The sequence below is a fragment of the Rhineura floridana genome, chromosome 2, assembly GCF_030035675.1.
Source record: "Rhineura floridana isolate rRhiFlo1 chromosome 2, rRhiFlo1.hap2, whole genome shotgun sequence".
In the NCBI taxonomy this organism is placed as follows: domain Eukaryota; kingdom Metazoa; phylum Chordata; class Lepidosauria; order Squamata; family Rhineuridae; genus Rhineura; species Rhineura floridana.
Window position 1 is genome coordinate 227640131 of NC_084481.1, and position 22468 is coordinate 227662598.

General features: G+C 42.3%; 1 protein-coding gene across 5 annotated transcripts in view; it reads right to left on the reverse strand.

Moving 5' to 3' along the window:
• Positions 1–22468, reverse strand: part of LRRC9 (leucine rich repeat containing 9) — a 102607-nt gene that overhangs the window by 51306 nt on the left and 28833 nt on the right. For all 5 annotated transcript variants that reach the window (XM_061613303.1, XM_061613302.1, XM_061613299.1 and 2 more), the window contains 6 exons: positions 21028–21139; positions 15483–15606; positions 8565–8741; positions 4561–4688; positions 2106–2318; positions 684–803 (listed from right to left, as the gene is read on the reverse strand). In XM_061613303.1, the coding sequence (XP_061469287.1) occupies positions 684–803; positions 2106–2318; positions 4561–4688; positions 8565–8741; positions 15483–15606; positions 21028–21139 (874 nt within the window). The remainder of the gene's footprint in view (positions 1–683; positions 804–2105; positions 2319–4560; positions 4689–8564; positions 8742–15482; positions 15607–21027; positions 21140–22468) is intronic.

A 22468-nucleotide genomic window follows, 5' to 3' on the forward strand; every position in this document is an offset into this window, starting at 1 on the left:
AAAATGTTATATCCCATAGCTTTTTATACCATTGGAAAATGTCAACAGATTTATCTGATTTCGAATTTCATGCCAGGACTAGTCTGGCCGCAGTCATCTTGCAAGTTCCATATCTTCCTTGTTTACGTTGCTTTTCAGATAGCCCAATGAAAAAATATTTTGATGTTAATATTATATTATATTGCTACCCCAACATTAATTTACTCCATGACTTTTTAAAAATGAGCACCTTGCAAAAGAGATCTCTAGAAGGAAACAAAAGGCTTATATTTAAGGCTGAGCTGGAAGGGTTTTGGATTAAAAAGGGGGCACATAATGGGGGTCAAGATACCTCTCCCTTTCTTCTTGTTTTCAGATGCTGCCACCTCTGGCTGCACAGGAAAGGCAAGGGGGAGTTCTTTATGTTGCAGCAGCTTTTTTTCCTTCCAGAGGACACATGGGTTTGGTGCTATGTGGTGATGAGGCATTATCCCCAGGAGGATGGCTGCTGCCAAAAGTGTTCCATACTGCTACTGCCACCACTGCTGGTAAGTACCCCCATCCCCCCCCAAAAGGCTGAAATGTCCTGCGCAGTTTGCCACTTGCCAATGAAGTGATGAAAGGGGGGTTTCAGATCAACCTTCAATTTAATTTTTATGAACATACTCACTCTAAAGAGCAAAATATGGTTGCATTTCTCTTACCAAGTGGTAAACGTCATCTAAGCATGTGAATTCATTAAAACTTATGATGAGCTTGCGAAGCCCAGTGAGCTTGGAGATATCTCGGAGTTTGCTCAACCTGTTTCCGTGCAGATTCAGAATCTACATTGAAAGAGAAGTAGGGATTGATGGATTGATAATAGGGTTAGGGGCTGGTGGCCCTCAGATGTTACAGGACTATAGTTCCCATCATCCCTGACCATTGGAAATGCTGGATGGCTCTCATGGGAGTTAGGAGTCCAACCACATCTGAAGGACCACAGGATCTGCCACAGCTTGGAAAATTTACTTTTTTAAACTACAACTCCCATCAGCCCCAGCCAGCATGACCACTGGATTGGGCTGATGGGAGTTGTAGTTCAAAAAAGTAACTTTTCCAAGCTCTGGGATCTGTATCCCTGATTTACAGCATTTATGAGCCACTCTGCTCAATGGATGATGAACATTATTTAAACTAACACTACAATTCCTAAAATGAAATTCATTAAAATCAGGCCAAGATTAAAGAACAACAGAAGCCTTACAACATCATAAAAACCCATAACAATTCCAACAATTGCAGACTAACCAAACTATATTAAGGTTACAATCTTATAGACACCTACCTGGGAGTAAGCCTCACTGACTCAATGGGACTTACTTCTAAGCAGACATGTGTAAGATTGCACTGTAAACCACAGTGGGAAAAGCAAGCATAACTAAACAATACAAAATAAAAACAAAGCATAAAATCTGTCAAAGCAGCAGGAATCAAAGCCATAATAAGCAAAAAAAGCAGAATGTACAAATTGTTTGCATTTCACACTAACTCAAATGTTCTTCTACATTCTTTCTTAAAAGAACTTTAATAAAAAATTAGGGCTACAATGATTAATTGGTTTATGGTTAAATTAATTGAATTAATTGATTACACTGATTAAAAATAGTGTGGTCTACTAAAAAAAGTCCCCAATTAATCAGGCAGTTCTTTAAAAATATATATTATCCTTAATACCAGTAGCACTCACACAGAGAAACAGTTTCAAAAGGAGTACTCTTAACTGAATCACAAATTGTTTTAATTTTAAGACATATTATCTTCCTTGAAAATATTCAAACAATGGAAGGTGGTTGTTGCCTACCAGTAATTTCAGAGACAGACATTAGGCAGGCGCCTTCGCTGCACTCTTTTTGGGACCTGCTTAAAACATTTTGTTTAGACAAGCCTATCCAGACACATAGACGCTGGTGTATTTTAATCTCTTTTTAGTTTACTGCTGCTTTTAATGTTTTTTCAAAATGTTTTAAATAACGTTTAAACTATTTTTATTTATAATTTTAATGTTTCTTATGAACCGCTTAGAGGGGGTTTTTTTGCAATCAAGCAGTAAATACATTTTGTTAAATAAATAAATGAATACTGACCATTATCTGACTGTAAATGTTGGCCTTTGCGACCGCTAGCACAGTTTTTTCATCCAAGCAAACTATTTTGGGCTTGGGCTTAATGATAGGCTTCATGCTTAAAACTTCATCGTCCCGTTGTAGATCCCGAGACAACACAAAGCCTGCCGCATTTCTCCGCCCTTCCTCCCCAATCACATTGCTGAGTGACGAGAACAGAGCTTCCACTTTGACCTGTGCAAAAGATGCAATGATTTCTCTTTTTCATGGCTTCTTACTGCATTTTCTTTGTTTGGATAAATAAATACATAAGTTAACTGAAAGTCAAACCAGTGGTGGCTCCATGTCAGTGGGGCAGTACCTTGGAAAGTTCCTTGAAAGGTCAGACTACGGCTTGGAGTGGATTCCACTGTTCCACTGACATGGATAAATAAATAAAATAAAATAAATAAATAAATAAATAAATAAATGGAGTCATCAGCCGCCACTGCATCAAATATGTCTCTCAATGCAACACTTAACTGTAGGAGTGGGAAATCTGTGGCCAGATGCTTCTGGACTACAGCTTGCATCATCCCTGACCACTGGCCATGCTGGCTGGGGCTGACAAAGTCCAGTAACATCTGGAGGGCCATAGGTTCCCTACCTCTGACTTAGCAGCTCCAAAAAAATCTTGGATCTACTCTTGACAGCCTTTTACAAATTAGCTTAGAGACAACTGCTAAAGCAGGGTGGACCTCTTTAACTGAAGAGGTACCTTTCATTAAAGGCGGAACTCACCATCAAGACAGAACTGCTGCACCTATGTAAGGCTCAACCGAAGGCTGACTGTTGATGAAGCAATGTTAGAGCTCTGCTCTCTTACAGCACAGCCTGGGTCCTAATTCACTGTTCATGAAACAGCATGTGAACCACAGCACAGCTTTCCTTTGAAATGTGCACTTCTCTGAATTTTGTTATGCAGTTCTCCAATTAAACATGTGTAAAAATGTGTATATTAAAAGTGTGCAAAAAAAGTCTATAGGTTTGTATCCAACTCAGCACTAAGTAAGCATCCTATCAGCACAAGGAATACCACTAGTGTGATGGGACTTTCCTCTCTCCCTGCGTACCCCCTAAATCTGTTCTATGGGTTCCCACAACCTTCCAGGGCAATTTGGGGAGAGTGCAAAGCACGAATGGGAGAAGAAAGGGAGGAAGTTGCGTTGCACCAGCAGTAATCCTTGTGCTGTTGGGACGCGCTAGTTGAATGCGGCCAAAGTTGTGAAAATAATACACACATCATATTAGGAAAAATGGCTTCCAAAAATGTGTATATTATGATAAATACAGACTACAAAGCTGACAACTTATTTTGTAAAAGCATGGCAAACTGAACTTAACATTGGAAAAAAATGAGAAAGCAAACAAAACCGAAATTGGCAGATCTGTCCATCTCTAGATGGCCGAATGAATGTCCCTCAGTTGATGGGTGAACCTGTCCTTTTTGGTTTCTCTCAGTTGTTTCATCCAGTTGTCCATGTTGCCACATCAGTTTGCCATTAAAAAAAAATCTCTCATGAAAATTGATCAGCATTTTAGTGCAAATTTCTTCTAATATACAAATGTTTGTGTGCAGTTTTGACTAATAAATATATATTTCTGCAAAGCACTTTCTCGTAATTAATGCATTTTCGGTACCTTCTTTTCACCAATATGTGCATTTTGTTTAGACATTATCCCAGGATATGTACTTTTGTACACATTACTTGACCGGACAACTACACTGCAAAAGTCAGAGGTGTGAATTTCAAAGGATGGCTGTGTTTCAGTTAGTGTATTGTTTTGGAAAGTGCAAATTAGGTAGGCTCACCTTTAAATGTGAACTGAATCAAATTTCTCTCCCATTCCTAGCGAGCAACATTGCCTCTATCCTACCATATTCAGGTCTCTGAAAACACGCCTGCATGCCTCCTGCTGTTTTATCAACACTCCTTCATATCTTAAAGGAGTGAATATAATTTCCCCCAGCCTCTGTTAGGAATAGTGCAGCCACCTTCTTCACAGAGGTGGGCCTGGGACCTTCACTGTATAGTTTTTGGTGAATGCTAAAGACACATCTCTTTACCCTGGCCTTTGGCATTTGAGCTGTAGGTTTTCAGGACCCACCCTATTCCTGTGATTGTTTTTTGTTTTTAATACTGAATTTTAAACTGCTGTAACCCACTCTAGGACCTGCTACTGAAGGGCAGGTGGTATCATCATCATCATCATCAATAATAATAATAATAATAATGATAATAATGATGATGATGATGATGATAATAACAATAATAATAATAAATAATAATAAAATGGTAGCCATGCTGTCACTGTGGGATTTGGACTGCGATCATGGTAACCCTACAAGCAAAGCTGAAGTTAGTACAGTTGTAAAGAGAACATCTACACAAGCGCTTCACACTGAACATGCTGATAGCACACAGGAAGTTCGTACCGATGTGATGTATTCGAACTCAACGACGTACTCTGGCAAAACTAGGTTGTGATCAAAGACAAACCACTCGCACTGTCGAAGGTTGCAGTCGCAGTTCTCATACTCCATGGAAGAACAGACTTCTGAAGCTAAAGGAAAGGACATGAATGTTGATTCTTACTTGTACGAGGGCAACGTAACGGAGAATTGGACTGTTGGAACACAAGAACAACCTGGTTGCAACAGGTTAAAGGTTCATTCCTGGCCAATGCAAGATGTTTTGTTGCCTGGAGTGGTAAATACTCCCGAGTTAGGGGCTACACTTTTTAAAATAAGTCTTGCTGGACCACTCAGATATCAGTACCTATCTTCATTTATCCCATAAATTCTAGCAAGTGATAGGCAAGCCTTGGCTCCATCTAGTCCAGTATTCCGTTTCACACAGTGGCCAATCAGGAAGCTTATACGTAGGGTGTGATGGCTGGAAGGCAACATAGTTTGCCTTCCAGCAACTGTTGTTCAGAGGCATCTCACTCTTTTCACTGCCAACATGCTCAGAAGGGTGAAACAGGAAGCAATAGCAAAGAGGACCAGGACCAGGAGGGTCTGGGGTGAGACCTGACAGGTGCCTGATTATGCCAACTCCTGACTGAGGCAAATTATATTCCTAGGATATGTATGCTTGCAAGAAACAGGTCACAACTGGATAAGTACTAATATAACAATAAAATCAATTAGGGGAAAAATAAGTGCATAATAAAAGTCCTGCTGGATCAGGCCAAAGGCCCATCTACTCCAGCATCCTGTTCTCACTGATGCCGCAATGGGAAACCCACAAACAGGCCCTCAACGCAGCAGCGTTCTCCCTGCTTTCTATTGCTGATCCACAGTCTCTAGTGCCTCCAACATTGGAGGAAGAACATAGCCATTGTGGCCAGTAGCCACTCTCCCAACCACATCATCCCCAGCGTATGTGTGTTATTCAGTTCCCTCCTTCCACTTTTTGGAGCATCAGAACAGATCATAGCTTTATGTGAAAATGGAAATGGACTGCCTTCAAGTCGATCCTGACTTATAGAGACCCTATGAATAGGGTTTTTATGATAAGCGGTATTCAGAGGGGGTTTACCATTGCCTTCCTCTGAGGCTGAGAGGCAGTGACTGGCCCAAGGTTGCCCAGTGAGCTTCATGGCTGTGTGGGGATTCGAACCCTGGTCTCCTAGGTCGTAGTCCAATACCTTAACCACTATACCACACTGGCTCTAGCTTTATGTACACAAAGGGAAAAACAGTGGTTTCCCAAAACTTGCAAAGGTTTCAAATGAACGCATAGGCTTCATGTTTGTGATTAGAGCTCCCTCTAGTGACTACTCACAACCTTGCTACTTTCTTTTGCGGAATGAAATATTTTCCGTCCTTTGCTTGATCTATTCCACTGGTTCCCAAACTTTTCCCCCCACAGTCCACTTGAAATTTGCTGTGGGTCTTGGTGAACCACTTCATTATCTTTCCGCCTGTTCTGGCAATTTTAATTCCATAGAATTTATACAGTAATGCAATAAAATACAATACAAGAAACTGAAGCAGCAATAAAAATACAACTAAAAATCAACCTGAATATTTCATACGATTGAAGTGCTGCCTCCCGTCTTCAGCCACAAACCCACAGACACACTGTGGACCACCTGAATGAAGCTCACAGACCACAGTTTGGGAAACACCCCCCCCCCCCGGTCTATGCTTTCTCTTGTCCTCTGCACTGGAATCCCCAAGCAAATTGAGACTTCCAGTGATGCTCTCAGATTCTTGTGACTAAACAAAGACTTATTATGGAAACCCAGAAAAAGAGGCAGATAAATCTCTTACTGCTAGAAATGGGAGACTTTAGGAAAAGTGCTATACTACCAGATGCGGTTCCTATTGCCACTTGAAGAATTCAATATGATACAGATCTCTTAAGCTTTGTATTAGGTTAAGGCTCATTATGAAGATGAACTGAAATGGGCCAAATGTCTGGCTATGCACAGAGCTTCACTTTCCTGGTTGTATGACTTGGAACTGTTGTGGTCCTCCAGAAGCTGTAGCTCATGCAGAATATGGCTGCATGGCTGTTAAGTAATGCGGTGAAATGGGAATCACGTAACACTAATCCTTAGAGCACTGCACTGGCTGCCTGTGAGCTACCAGACCAAATGCAAAGTGTTGGTATTAGTATATAAAGCCCCAAACAACTTGGGGCTCCAAGTACTTAAGGGACTGCCTCCTCTAATACCTGCCAACCCATGCCTTGAGATCTGCTGATAAAGGTTTTTTTTTAAGGTATGTAGCTTCAAATGCTTTTAATTATCTTTCATGATTGGATGTATTTGATTTGATTGTGCTATAAAACGCCTTGGGCTCTGACAAGAGGAAGGGTGGTCTAGATATAAAATAAAAACAATTAAAAACAAAATTAAATATAGTTTTGCTTGTAAGCTGCCTAGGGATTTGCAGTGGGGTTACTGATGGGCAATTATATAAATGTAAAATAATATATTGAGAGCCAGTGTGGTGTAGTGGTTAAGGTGTTGGACTACGACATGGGAAACCAGGGTTCAAATCCGCACACAGCCATGAAGCTCACTGGGTGACCTTGGGCCAGTCACTGCCTCTAATAAGGTTGTATCTAACATTAGTCATACTCACAGTAGGCCCCTTGAAATGAATGGGCATGACCAACATGAATCCACTATTATCAGTGTCTGCTCCAAGCAGAACTTAATTGGCTGCAACTTAATAGCAGCAGCAGCAGCAGCAATAATTGAAAGTCAATATTTATTGTGTCTTTGTATGTTGTAAGCTGCCTTGTACTTCTACAAAGTGTGGCTTAGAAATACTTAGATAAGATTTCCTGTGCTCAATATAAAATTCTGTGGAAGTGAAGAAAGTTGGCCTGCTTTTTTTAAAAACAATTTCTCCAAAACTTCTGATCTGCAGCTAAAGTGCATCTGCCTGCACTAGCTTCTCTTGCCTTGTTCTTCTCTCTTTTCTTTTGTTCCCCCATCATTAGTCCACAGCTTTCCGCATTTTTGTATACTATACGTGCAGAGATTCCCCACAAGAATTATTGCAGGTACAATCTTGCCGCTTGACATGGCAGACTGGCATCCTTACTCACAAGTGGGTGAAATTGTGGGGAAGATATTAATGTGTTTTTGGGGGGTTCTGCTTTGTTCACTTTTAAAAAAATATATTAAGTAAATATGTTATTTACAGTCAATCTAATATACATGAAACAAGTAGCTGGGTACAAAAACAAACACTAAACTTAAATAACATAATGGGAAAAAGCACACAGATGTCATAAAGCTCCCAGTAATGTAAATGTGTCTGCATTATCTTGTACCTTATTACACTAATAATACACCTCCTACTGGGGGAACGGCGGGATATAAATTAATTAATTAAATAAATAAATACATTGAAAAAACATTCTATTGCTCCACAAATAAATTATCAAATTGTCTGCCTTCTCTGAAAAATGGAAATGGACTGCCTTCAAGTCGATTCCAACTTATGGCGACCCTACAAATAGGGTTTTCATGGTAAGTGGTATTCAGAAGTGGTTTTACCATTGCCTTCCTCTGAGAGGCAGTGACTGGCCCAAGGTCACCCAGTGAACTTCATGGCTGTGTGGGGATTCGAACCCTGGTCTCCCAGGTTGTAGTCCAACACCTTAACCACTACACCACACTGGCTCTCTCACTTCCTGTCATATTTGTTAGCTTGACTATGCATACAATATCCCATAATTGGATAGTCCATTCTTCGAAAGTCGGTATTCTAATTTTCTTCCAACAAATGGTTATTCTGGCAGCAGCCAAAAAAAGCTGGACTAATTATCTGTCCTCTGCTAGCATTCTCTCTTTAATGTAACCAATTAACATCTTTGCTGCTGCTACTTCTTTTAATTCCCATGACCAAATTTCCCCGGTGAAGTTCAAGAAGTCTGACAAGAGGAACTCCATTTGGAGACACAGACTTACACTTTGGTTTCTCTTGTTGATCCACAGTCTCACTGTTGGCTGTACAGATGGCATTCAGGGAGGGCCTGCGAGACCTGTAGACAGAATTGGCCCCAGGATAGCTGGCCTGAGTGATGGGCTCTGTCTCATGCGCTGGAGTGCTATGGCCAAGAAAGACTTTTGCAATTATGAGTTTCCCTGAGAAAGGAGAAGACAAAAGAAGGTCTTGCTTGTAAACACAATGGGGGAGGGTATTTGACAAAATCATAGGAACATAGCAAGAGCCCGTCTAGTCCAGCATCCTGTTCTCACAGTGGTCAACCAGGTGCGCATGGGAAGCCTGCAAGCAGGACCCGAGCACAAGAGCACTCTCCCCACTTGTGACTCCCAGCTACTGGTATTCAGAGACATGCTGCCTCCATTAGTGGAGGGACAGACAACACAGCCATTGATAGCCTTATCCGCCATGAATTTGTCCTTGCACAAGTGGAACAACTTCTACTTATGCAACGGGACTTTCCCCCTCCTCCCCCTTCATGTGCCCTGCATGGTCCCCAAAACTGCTCCAGAGGATTGAGGGAACTCCCACAACAAATTTAGGGGATACACAGGGAAAGGAGAATTGGGAGAACTCCCATTGCACAAGTGGAATCCATTCTGCTCATGCAAGGATTCACTTAATACTATGTTGAATACAAATCAATGCATCAAAATCCCAGTTAAATGGCAGAGGAGAGTTGCAGATGACTCAAGCAAATAAGCCAAGCAAATGGGTGCCTAATAGACAGCCTGCTCCTGTGTGAATCTGCCCATGCATTTAGGTCATCATTGGAGACCCTTCTCTGTATGCCACCCAGATGTTAACTGGATAGAGGCCCAGGAAAGAGCCTTTTCTGTGGTGGCGCCCTGACTCACTGCCCTACAAAATGTTATCACCAGTGCAAATGACATCTTAGCTGCTGGAGCATGTGAAATGGCAGGCTGTGATACTGTAGTGAATTTATACAGAAGTGTGCACCAGAGACACCGTACCATCTCTCAACAACCACCCTCCCTGGCCAGACTCTGCATTTAATGTCTACAGGTCTGGGGTAGGAAGCCAGCAAAAAAACTGCCAGATCTAGCAACGTTTGAACAAGGCATCCTCCCAAGGCAAGAACTGGAACAAAATAGTGACTTACCAAAGGACAGGGAGCAGTTGGAGCATAAAGGTGTGACTCACCAAGTTATTATTATTATTATTATTAATTTATTTATTTAATTTGTATCCCGCAAACAAAGCGCTGAAAACACTTTAAAACATCATAAAACAGATCTTAAAATACATTAAAACAAAACAGCATTAAAAACATTTTAAAAAACAACTTTAAAAAAAGGTTAAAAACATTATTAAAAAACATATTAAGCAATTCTAACACAGACTGGGATAGGTCTCAACCTAAAAGGCTTGTTCATAGAATCATAGAATCATAGAATAGTAGAGTTGGAAGGGGCCTATAAGGCCATCGAGTCCAACCCCCTGCTCAATGCAAGAATCCAAATCAAAGCATTCCTGACAGATGGCTGTCCAGCTGCCTTTTGAAAGCCTCCAGTGTCGGAGAGCCCACTACCTCTCTAGGTCATTGGTTCCATTGTTATATGGCTCTAACAGTTAGGAAGTTTTTCCTGATGTCCAGTTGAAATCTGGCTTCCTGCAACTTGAGCCCATTATTCTGTGTCTTGCACTCTGGGATGATCGAGAAGAGATCCCGGCCCTCCTCTTTGTGACAACCTTTCATGTACTTGAAGAGTGCTATCATATCTCCCCTCAGTCTTCTCTTCTCCAGGCTAAACATGACCAGTTCTTTCAGTCTCTCTCATAGGGCTTTGTTTCCAGTCCCCTGATCATCTTTGTTGCCCTCCTCTGAACCCGTTCCAGTCTGCCTGCATCCTTCTTGAAGTGTGGAGACCAGAACTGGATGCAGTATTCAAGATGAGGCCTAACCAGTGCTGAATAGAGGGGAACTAGTACTTCATGCGATTTGGAAACTATACTTCTGTTAATGCAGCCTAATATAGCATTTGCCTTTTTTGCAGCCACATCACACTGTTGGCTCATATTCAGCTTGTGATCAACGACAATTCCAAGATCCTTCTCACATGTCGTACTGCTGAGCCAAGTGTCCCCCATCTTATAACTGTGCATTTGGTTTCTTTTTCCTAAGTGTAGAACTTTGCATTTATCCCTGTTGAATTTCATTCTGTTGTTTTCAGCCTAATGCTCCAGCCTATCAAGGTCCCTTTGAATTTTGTTTCTGTCTTCCACAGTATTAGCTATGCCCCCCAACTTTGTATCATCTGCAAATTTGATAAGCATGCTTTGTACCTCCTCATCCAAGTTGTTAATAAAAATGTTAAAGAGCACTGGGCCCAGGACTGAGCCCTGTGGTACCCCACTTGTTACTTCCGCACAGTTTGAGAAGGAACCATTGATAAGCACTCTTTGAGTATGATTCTGGAGCCAACTGTGGATCCATCTAATAGTTGTTCCATCCAGCCCACATTTAGCTATCTTGCTAATCAGAATATCATGGGGCACTTTGTCAAAAGCTGAGCTGAAGTCAAGATATATTATGTCCACAGCATTCCCACAGTCTACAAGGGAGGTTACCCGATCAAAAAATGAGATGAGATTAGTTTGGCAGGATTTGTTGTTCATAAATTCATGTTGGCTCCCAGTAATCACTGCATTGCTTTCAAGGTGCTTACAGATTTATTTATTTTATTTATTTATTGCACTTGTATACCGCCCCATAGCCGAAGCTCTCTGGGCGGTTTACAGCAATCAAAAACATCAAAACAAATACACAATGTAAAACACATATTTTAAAAACAATTTAAAACACAATTTGATTATTTTATTTTATTTTATAACTTCATGTGGGTACCCAATCTTGATAATGTAGGAATGACAAAAACAGAGAATAACTTAACGTTTTTTAGCTGAGGTGGTGGTCAAGCCTGGAGTGGAGAACTTCAGTGCCCCACTCCATGATGGGTGACTATTGTCAGCAATTCAATCCCATTATCTACTATGTCACATCTCAATGTCTTTTCCTTCTTCCATCATCCTCTGCCTCCAATCACTGTCCCATAAAATATCAAATTCTTTGAAAGCATCTGTGTTGAAAGCTGAGTTTATGTAAAACAAATGCATACAAATCTGCTTAGTATGAATAATTTATTCTAATAGAGTTTGCACTTTCCTAGCAAATAATGTTTGTGCACCTGCTCATTCCTACCCACAATACATAAAAAATATATATTGCAGGATCAGCCCAACCTATGCAGAAGTCATCAACTAGCTGACTTGAAGGGTAAATCTATAAATGTCTTAGTATGGAAATATAACCAAAGACACTTGTGGAAAAGTTTAAAGCTAGAAATATTCCACAGATAGAAAGAAAAAAGAGGCAGAGTGTGGTTAACTCACTCAAATTCATGCTAGGAGCAACCCTCATTTACTACAAACAACTTCCACCACTAAAATTTTCTAGAGGGATTAGAGATGTAAAATTTCAGGAATTTTGAAGCCATGGAAAAAAACATTTTTTTTCGGGGGGGGGAAGCGGAAATTTGGGGGGAAATGGAAAAAATGCAATATTAGCACTTTTTACAGATTGAAAGTCACTTTGTTTCTTCAGGGATATAAAATGTAATTATGTACAAGTTGATTGACTGCTTTATAATCTGCTCCAGAATTTTTCCAGGGATTGATGTTAGGCTGACTGGTCTGTAGTTCCCCGGTTCCTCCTTCTTGCCCTTTTTGAAGATAGGGACAACATTAGCTCTCCTCCAGTCATCCGGCACTTCATCAGTCCTCCATGATTTCGCAAAGATAATAGAGAGCGGTTCTAAGAGTTCTTCAGCCTTCCTTCAATACTCGAGGATGCAGTTTATTGGGCCCTGCTGATTTGAACTCATTCAAAGTGATTAGGTATTCCTTGACCATTTGTCTATCACTCTCAAGGTCCAATCCTGACCCTTCTACTTCATGTTTCCTGGGAGGGTCATAGGCCCTTTTTTGGGAGAAGACTGAGCCAAAGTAGGAATTGAGCACTTCTGCCTTTTCTTTGTCATCTGTGATCATTTTCCAATCCTCATTGAGTAGCTGTGCCACCGTTTCTTTTCTCTGTCTTTTACTATGGACATACCTGAAGAAAGCTTTTTTGTTGCTTTTAGCATCCCTCGCTAGCCTCAGCTCATTCTCAGCTTTAGCCTTCCTGACACCATCCCGGCAATTCCGTGATACCTGCCTGTACTCTTCCTTTGTGCCTGGCCTTCTTTCCACTTCCTGTAGGTGTCCTTTTTTGTTTTCAGGTTATCTGTAAGCTTTTTGTGAAGCCACATTGGCTTCTTCTGCTGTTTCCCCCCTTTTTTCCTTGTTGGAATTGCTTGCTATTGCGCTTTTAGAATTTCCTTTTTTAGAAACTCCCATCCATCTTGGACTCCTTTTCTCATTAGGGTGGCTTGTTATGGAACTGTACTTACAATTGTTCTGAGTTTATTAAAATCAGCTTTCCTGAAGTCCAGGGTGCGCGTATGGCTACTCTCAGCTTTCGCTTCTGTTAAAATCAAGAATACAGGTATGGTGTGGTCACTTTCCCCCAGAGTTCCCGTAACTGCCACTTCCTCCACCAAATCATCTATATTGGTTAGAATCAAGTCCAGGATAGCTGATTATCTGGTCGCTTCCTCCACTTTCTGTAGGAGGAAGTTATCTGCAATACAAGTCAGAAATTTCTTGGAGGGGCCGTGTTTGGCAGAATTTGTCTCCCAACAGATATCGGGATAATTGAAATACCCCATTACTACTAAATCATGTCTCCTCGAAATATTGGCAATTTGGTTTTCAAAAGTTACATTCTCATCTTCTCCTTGATTGGGTGGTTGCTAGTAGACTCCAAGCACCACATTCCTTTTGTTACTTGCCCCATTAATCTAAATCCAGATACTCTCGGTGGAGCCACCAAGCTCATCTTCCTGTATTTCTGTGCAGGGATATATATTTTTAACATATAGCGCAACTCCACCTCCCTATGTATTCCTTCTGTTCTTCTTGAACAAGTTGTATCCTTCAATTGCTGTGTTCCAGTCATGGGAGTCATCCCACCAAGTTTCAGCTATACCTATCAAGTCGTAATTGCCCTCCTGTATTAAGAGTTCAAGTTCGTCCTGCTTGTTTCCCATGCTCTGCGCATTAGTATACAGACATCAAAGACCATGTGATTTATGGCTTGGCTTCCTTACTACATTTTTCTGTGAGGGCTGTTACTGGGCCCTATTAGAGCCGATCCTTTTGGTCCCGCTACTGTGCATAAGCCTTCATCAGTTGTTACCACCAAGTTTACGTCTCCCTCCCCTTTAGGAATCAGTTTAAAGCCCTCCTGATGAACTTCTCCATGCTGTGGCCAAACACATTCTTCCCAGTCCTTGTGAGATGCAACCCATCACTTGCCAGCAGTCCATCTTCCAGGAACCACAGTGAAAGAGGAAAGTTAAACATAGCAAGGCCAGCCATAGATTCTGGCCTTTCAGGTTTTTACTTGATCCCACCCCTATCCCCCGTATTTGTGGATTTGGTTGGGGATTTTTTGTGCCATCCCAGGCAGGCAGCAAAAACAGACTTACTAAGCCCTTGGTGTACAACCAAAAATAGCTACATGGCCACTTGGAGTCAGCTTGGCAGGCTTCAAGTTGCACAGGCTTACTCTTAAAGCATCATCAGATCATTCCAAGCCCTGACAGGCTAGCCTTCCAATTGGTCAAGAAACATATATTGCTCCTTTCAGAAAAGCTCAAACTTCTCCTGTTTGAGCTGTCATCTTTAGTGCTAGCTAGGATGGAGAAAACTGTCAGTTTTGGTTTCTCTGATTTTTTCCAGTAATTAGATTGCTCCTTTTCCCTATACGTCTGCAATTTTATGAAATTCATGAAAATTTCTCCTAATATTTATGTATTTATTGAATATATTTTCCACCCTTCCTCCCAAGGGAACCCAGGGTGGCAAACACAACATTTAAACAACAGCAACAAATGTAATCTAATTTTGCCACAATGGACAGAGATGAAAAATGCAGATTTTGGTGGAAGATGAACTGCAGCAGAACGGAAACAGTATTTCATGTAACGAACCTAGGACGAAATTCTCACATGCCTACCTGGCACTGACCCGACAGACGGAACACACCAATTCCAGAATCTGACTTGGCAATGGGACCCCACTTCCACTACTAGGGAGCAAGGCTCCAAACTTCACACCTTGCTGGGCTACCTCTGCTAATACTGAGGCCTGCACACCTCTCACACCAACCTGCTACATTTATTGCAAGGCCTCTGTTGCCTTTCCAGCTGAAAAGCCTTTTGCTTGACTAGCAACATGCCTCTTAAAAGCTACTCAGGAACGCTTAGAGCAACCAACTGTATTGGTTGCCAGTTTGTTTCGGGGCCCAATTCAAAGTGCTCATGCTAGTGTGTAAAGTTCCAAATGACTTAGGTCCCAAATATCTTAAAGACAACTTCCTTCCCTACAGACTCTCTTGGGAAGTTCCACCCCACTCGGAAACTTAGTGAGGGTGGCCCGGGAGAGGGCATTCTCTGTGGTGGCCCTTAAGTTGTGGAATTCCCTCCCCACCATGGTGTATCTGAAAATTTCGTTGTACAGTTCTAGGATAATGCTGAAGAAGCACCTCTTTACACTTGCCTTTAACATCTGAGGTGTATATTTTTAGGACCCACCCACTTTTGTGATTTTAGGTTGTTTTTAATTGTTCTTAATGCTCTATTTTAAAACTCTTGTAACTCGCCCCGGGACCTTTGAGTGAAGGGCAAGTAATAAATGATGATGGTGATGATGATGATGATGATGACAACAGCAGCAGCAGCTTCTCTTTATATTACCGCGCCTGAATGGATCCTCAGAGTCTCCTCGGCTTCTGCCTTGTGTTTGCAAATATTCAATCCTTGGACATTCACAGATACTTAGACTGTTGGAGAGTAGAATGCCTTCTTTGCTTCCAGGCACCTAAAAAGAGCCAAAAAGCGGGTCTGAGCATGTGATCAGATTAACACCCCCCCCCCGCAATAACGCTGTCTGCATACCAGAGTGGGGAGCCACGTTCCCTCGAGGGTAATCAAATTGGGCACTGTGCATGCTAGCAAAGGAGAACCCAAAGAAGACATAGTTACCCCCTTTGTCTCTCTTTCTGCCATCCCTGTTCTCATTCTTTATCTGCCCCCCCCATTTCTCTCTCTGTAGTTTAAGGGCAAGTTCTCACTGCCTCTCAGCCTCAGAGGGAGGCAATGGTTAACCCCCTCTGAATACCGCTTACCATGAAAACCTTATTTGTAGGGTCGCCATAAGTCGGGATCGACTTGAAGGCAGTCCATTTCCATTTCTAACATTGTTATGCCATCAGATGCAGGCTCACATGCTGTGGAGGTTTCCCCAACTGTTTGGAGCAGATTTTAGGAATATGTGGAGTGGAGGGGGGGGGAAGTCCCATTTGTGTTGGGGAAGTCCCTTGTAAATGCCCATCATCACAGAGGAGTATCACCCTAAACATTTAACTAATGGTTTGGCAATGTGTCAGCATAGGAGGGATGAGCAAACACCAAAAATAATAGTGGATGGGGACTGCTGACATGATACAGACAGTGCTTAAAAGCTTGCACTGGCTGCCCATATGTTACTGGACCATGCTCAAAGTTCTTGTATTCATTTACAAGGCCTTTAACAACTTGGATCCAGGCTGTCTTGAGGACCACCTGATCCCTTATATCCTTGCACGGTCACAAAGATCTTTGGGGGAGTCTCTTGGTGGCCTCCCTCAGCTTAGATGCATGGCTCATAACAACTAGAAGCTGCCCTTTTAGTGTAGTGGGCTCAAGACTGCAGAACTTCCAACTTAGATTATACAGGCACCCTCCTTGTTGAACTTCATCCAATGACATCCAATGAAGCTGAATGTTGGAAGATTCAGGGCAGACAAAAGAAAGTACTTTTTCACACAACCCATAGTTAAAACTACGTAATCTCTAACTTTCAAGGAGCTGTCCACAGTGCTGAAACTATTTTGGACAGCTCCTTAAACGTTTAGGCTAAACCTGGAGCGGATTCACTGCCCCACTGACATCAGAGCCACAAGTCTCCACTGCTCATAGCCTTTATGATGGAAAATATGCGTACTGAAATTGTAGGAGTCAGAGCAATGTCTCAGTAAGATTTACAGTAAAAGCCTGGTGGGGGGAAACATGCTTCAGAAAACAGTAAAAATGTATTTAATTTGCATAATTTATACACATCATAGAATCCAACTTTCTTGGCAAAGACGCTAGATTGTCTTGGTGCATAACTTTTTTTTTAGTGTGGAGTACATGTAACCCTATTTTTGTGTATAGATCAGGAGTTCCTAAACTATGGTTTGCGGACCCCCGTTGGTCCAACAATCTTGATTCAGGTGGTCCACTGCTTGTCTGTAAAAATATGATTAAAAATTCATATAGCATCTAGTACAGCGCATTAGAATTGCTACAACAGGAAAAATCATTTAAGTGATCTGCCAAGACCCTCAGCAATTTTCAATTGGTTGAAAAGGTTGTCTTTCATCAGGAAAAAACGTTTGGGAACCACTGGCATGAATTGCATTTTAGAGTCTGTTTTTATGATGTTTTAAAGTATTTTAGTGCTTTTGTTTGCTGCAACCGGCTCCTACTGCGGGATGTTAGCAGCTGCTGAAGGCAGAAGCTGAAATGTTTTGGTAGAACATTAAAACCTCTGTTTTGTTAATCACAATTACATGCATATATTTTTAGGTGATTAACGGAATCCTTATATGGATCCAGAGTAAGGTTAGGTGAAGTTCTGTTTGTTGCTTTCAAAATTCTCTTTCAATCAATCAATCAATCAATCAATCAATCAATCAATCAATCAATCAATCAAGTACAGTCTTCCTAGGATTATATAACTCAACAGTTGAAAGTTTGAATGCTGCCCAATGTTAAAAACAATTACACCAACTGACAACAATCTTCCCCCATCCTGCCCATGGAAAGCTACCATGTTCAGGACAACATTTCCAGTTTAACTCTTCCCTGCTTGTAAAAAATGAGCACATCAGGGGAGGTGTTTTACATTGGTTTTAATGTAAGGGTGACTGAAGTCATAAGATTCTTTCACCTGCACTATGAAGTAATACAGTTCAAGGAGCACTGTATCACAGTTCTGAATCTGAAGATGACAAAACGCTCTTAAGGCACCATGGACGCTATTCAACGAACTCGTTCCGTCAGCACAAGGATTACCGCTAGTGCAACACAGGAAGCTGCTTTGTACTGATTCAGACTATTGGTCCATCTAGCTCAGTACTGTCTACGCTGACTGGCAGTAGCTTTTCAGGTTTTCAGACAGGGTTCTCTCTCAGTATTGTGACCCAGGTTGGGAGGGGAGGCTTCGAGATGCCAGACTCTGAATTGGAGGATTGGGAAGATGAGCTGGGGTTGGGGACTAGCAGCAGGGGCATTCCACAGAGCACACAGATCCCAGTCACTGACAGCTCGACTCCCCCCGATTCTGCCCCCCTGAAGAGCAACCAGAACTGTCAGAGACTGTCCACTTGGAGATTGCTCCATTAGAACATAAGAACATAAGAACATAAGAAGAGCCTGCTGGATCAGGCCAGTGGCCCTTCTAATCCAGCATCCTGTTCTCACAGTGGCCAACCAGGTGCCTGGGGGAAGCCCGCAAGCAGGACCCGAGTGCAAGAACACTCTCCCCTCCTGAGGCTTCCGGCAACTGGTTTTCAGAAGCATGCTGCCTCTGACTAGGGTGGCAGAGCACAGTCATCATGGCTAGTAGCCATTGATAGCCCTGTCCTCCATGAATTTGTCTAATCTTCTTTTAAAGCCGTCCAAGCTGGTGGCCAGTACTGCATCTTGTGGGAGCAAATTCCATAGTTATGCGCTGAGTAAAGAAGTACTTCCTTTTGTCTGTCCTGAATCTTCCAACATTCAGCTTCTTTGAATGTCCACGAGTTCTAGTATTATGAGAGAGGGAGAAGAACTTTTCTCTATCCACTTTCTCAATGCCATGCATAATTTTATACACTTCTATCATGTCTCCTCTGACCCGCCTTTTCTCTAAACTAAAAAGCCCCAAATGCTGCAACCTTTCCTCGTAAGGGAGTTGCTCCATCCCCTTGATCATTCTGGTTGCCCTCTTCTGAACCTTTTCCAACTCTAGAATATCCTTTTTGAGATGAGGCGACCAGAACTGTACACAGTATTCCAAATGCAGCCGCACCATAGATTTATACAACGGCATTATGATATCGGCTGTTTTATTTTCAATACCTTTCCTAATTATCGCTAGCATGGAATTTGCCTTTTTCACAGCTGCCGCACACTGGGTCGACATTTTCATCGTGCTGTCCACTACAACCCCGAGGTCTCTCTCCTGGTCGGTCACCACCAGTTCAGACCCCATGAGCGTATATGTGAAATTAAGATTTTTTGCTCCAATATGCATAATTTTACACTTGTTTATATTGAATTGCATTTGCCATTTTTCTGCCCATTCACTCAGTTTGGAGAGGTCTTTTTGGAGCTCTTCGCAATCCCTTTTTGTTTTAACAACCCTGAACAATTTAGTGTTGTCAGCAAACTTGGCCACTTCACTGCTCACTCCTAATTCTAGGTCATTAATGAACAAGTTGAAAAGTACAGGTCCCAATACTGATCCTTGAGGGACTCCACTTTCTACAGCCCTCCATTGGGAGAACTGTCCATTTATTCCTACTCTCTGCTCCCAGTGCCTGCACCTGCGTCAGAAGCACTGCCTGCTTCACCTGACATTTTGCAGCCAGGTGCCCCACAGCTTCCCACAGTCGAGCAAGTCAACCACCCACAACTCACAGATCGGGAAAGTGAGAGTCAGCCCCCTTCGCCCCATGTGCGACAACAGCTGAAGAGGGAGACACAAACGTTGAGGAGCATGAAAGCCAAGCCTACTTAAGTTGTCACAGGGGAGGGGTTCGTTGCTGAGTCAACACTGGAGCACTGCAAAGTGCTGATTAGTCAGAGTTAGCCAGGGCAAAAATTCCTAAAAAGCAGAGTGAGGTTAATGAGCAGCACTGCTTTTGATGTAACTGTAACTTTAATAAATGTACTGAACCGTTGCCTGACCGCGATAATGGACTGGATGAGAGCTAATAAACTGAAACTCAATCCTGACAAGACCGAGACACTGTTCGTGAGCTCTTTCCCTGCCCAGATGATAGATGCTCATCCTGTTCTAGATGGGGTTACACTCCCCTTGAAGGAACAGGTTCGTAGTTTGGGGGTCCTTTTTGACCCTTTCTTGTCGCTTGAGGCTCAAGTAGCCTCGGTGGCACGGAATGCGTTTTACCATCTTCGTTTAGTAGCCCAACTACGCTCTTATCTGGACAGTGATGATCTCGCTTCAGTTGTTCATGCTCTGGTAACTTCTAGATTGGATTACTGTAATGCGCTCTACGTAGGGCTGCCCTTGAAGACAGTCCAGAAACTTCAGCTAGTGCAAAACGCGGCAGCCAGGTTGTTGACGGGGACCGATCGGTTCGCGCATATAACACCTGTCCTGGCTCGTTTGCACTGGCTACCTATCTGTTTCCGAGCCAGATTCAAGGTGCTGGTGTTGACCTATAAAGCCTTACATGGCGTGGGACCGCAATATCTTGTGGAACGCCTCTCCCGCTACGAACCTACCCGTGCGCTTCGTTCAGTATCTAAGGCCCTCCTCCGGGTACCAACCCATCTAGATGCCCGGAGGACTGTTACTAGATCTAGGGCCTTTTCTGTAGTGGCCCCCGAATTGTGGAACAGCCTACCTGAAGAGATCCGCCTGGCGCCTACAGTACTTTCCTTTAGGCGCCAGGTTAAGACCTGGCTATGCTCCCAGGCATTTTAACGTTTTAATGTTTATGTTTAATGTTTTAGCTTAAATTTGCTGATACTCATTATAGATTTTATTGTAACATTGTATTTTAATCTTGTTGTACACCGCCCAGAGAGCTACTAGCTATGGGCGGTTTATAAATGAAATAAATAAATAAATAATAAATAAATAAAAAGAGAAAAAACCTGGAGATGGCACTGGGGATTGGGCCTGGGACCTCCTGCATGCAAGGCAGATGCTTCACCATTGAGCTATGGCCCTTCCCCAAATGGAACTCCCCCCCTTTCCGCCCCACACCCTCCCTCACCAAATCTGATTCAGAGAGCTGGGGGAATCCCTAGAATAGATTTAGGAGATGCACGGGGGAGGACAGAGGGGAAGTTCCATTACACTAGAGAGAAGCCTTGCACTGACGGGACCCTGACTTAGCGCTACACTGGATACAGTGGGTTTAAGAGTGGGAAAAAGCAAGAGAGAGAGAGAGATCCTGCTGCAACTTAAACGTCTGGTTACCTTTTTTGTTTCCTGGAAGCCTTCTTCTAAGATTTGGATCAACTGATTTTTCTTCAAGGGCACGTCTGGGGGAGATACATAGAAGAGATATTCCAGCATCTTCCGGTAGTTTCTGGATGGAGAAGGGGTGGGAAATAAAGAGGGGAAAATGTCTCTAGTGCTGAGCATAAGAATGGATTCCTTGACATGTGCAGGGGCATTAAATATCTTGGGGCACAGGTACATCACAGAAATCTGCATTAAATTTGCATATGCTTATATGAATAGATGCTTTTGGGATATTTAGACAGAGGGTGACTGGTGTCTGAGCAGTACTGTGCTTTGCTGTGCACCCAGCTAAGTTATTTTTATAAAGGAGGGAAAGAGGCATGAGACACATAGCCCACCACTAAAGCCCCTACTCATGAGAACTGCACCCACCATCCAGTCTTCACCAATGGCCAATCAAGCCTTGAGCAGCTTCTGATACTCAGCTGTTTGCTACATCTGAATCTAGAGGCACAATCTGCTTAGTTATCTTGGCTAATAGAGGCTGGCAAACCTATCCTCATCAGATCTTATGGGAGTGCACTTTGCAGGTTAACTGAAGGGTAAGCTCCATGATAGGTGCAAACGAGGGATGGGCGAGAATTTTGATTCAGTTCGCATTTCAAGCCAAATCTATCAAATCTACACATTCCAAAACAATATGAGAACTGAAACACAGCCGCCCTTCAAAATTCACACTTACTCAAATTTTGTGGTGCAGTTCGCCAATCAAATAATGTTTACAAAAAAGCATATATGAGTGAAAGTAACCTACAAAAATGCATTAAACAATGAGAAATGGCTTGCAAAAATGTGTACATTAGTCAAAACTTCCTACAAAAAAGTGTTTATTAGGAGAAATTAGCACTAAAATACTGGAGAATTTTCATGATTTTTTTTTTTTAAATTCACAAATTGCTGCAGAAATGTGGAGAACCGAATTTAAGACTGGAAAAATGAGAAACTGAAAAGAACTCAAATTGTCAGATTTTTCCATCTGTAGTGAAAAGATGGTGTGTAACAGAGCGCTGACAATGTGTGCATTTAAATAAAAACAGCTTGGAAAGGGGGAAATATTGAGCAGAAAAGTAGCATGTGGGGTGTTTCTCTGCCTTTCATCTCTCCACTCAAGATTTCCTACACCAAATGGCTACCCACACCCATACATTCACAGCGTTCAAGACTGGGAAACATCTCTACTTAAAAGGCTGGTTGGAAGAGGAAGGTCTTCAGTAGGCGCCAAAACAACAACAGAGATGGCCCCCATCTAAGAATTAATGGGATGGAATTTCAAAGGGTAGGTGCCACAATTCCTATATTGTGCAGAGTGGACCTCCTGATAAGAGGCCCTTACCTACAGATTGCAGTCATCAACTAGGTATGTAAGGGGGTGAGACAATCTTTCTTGGAATGG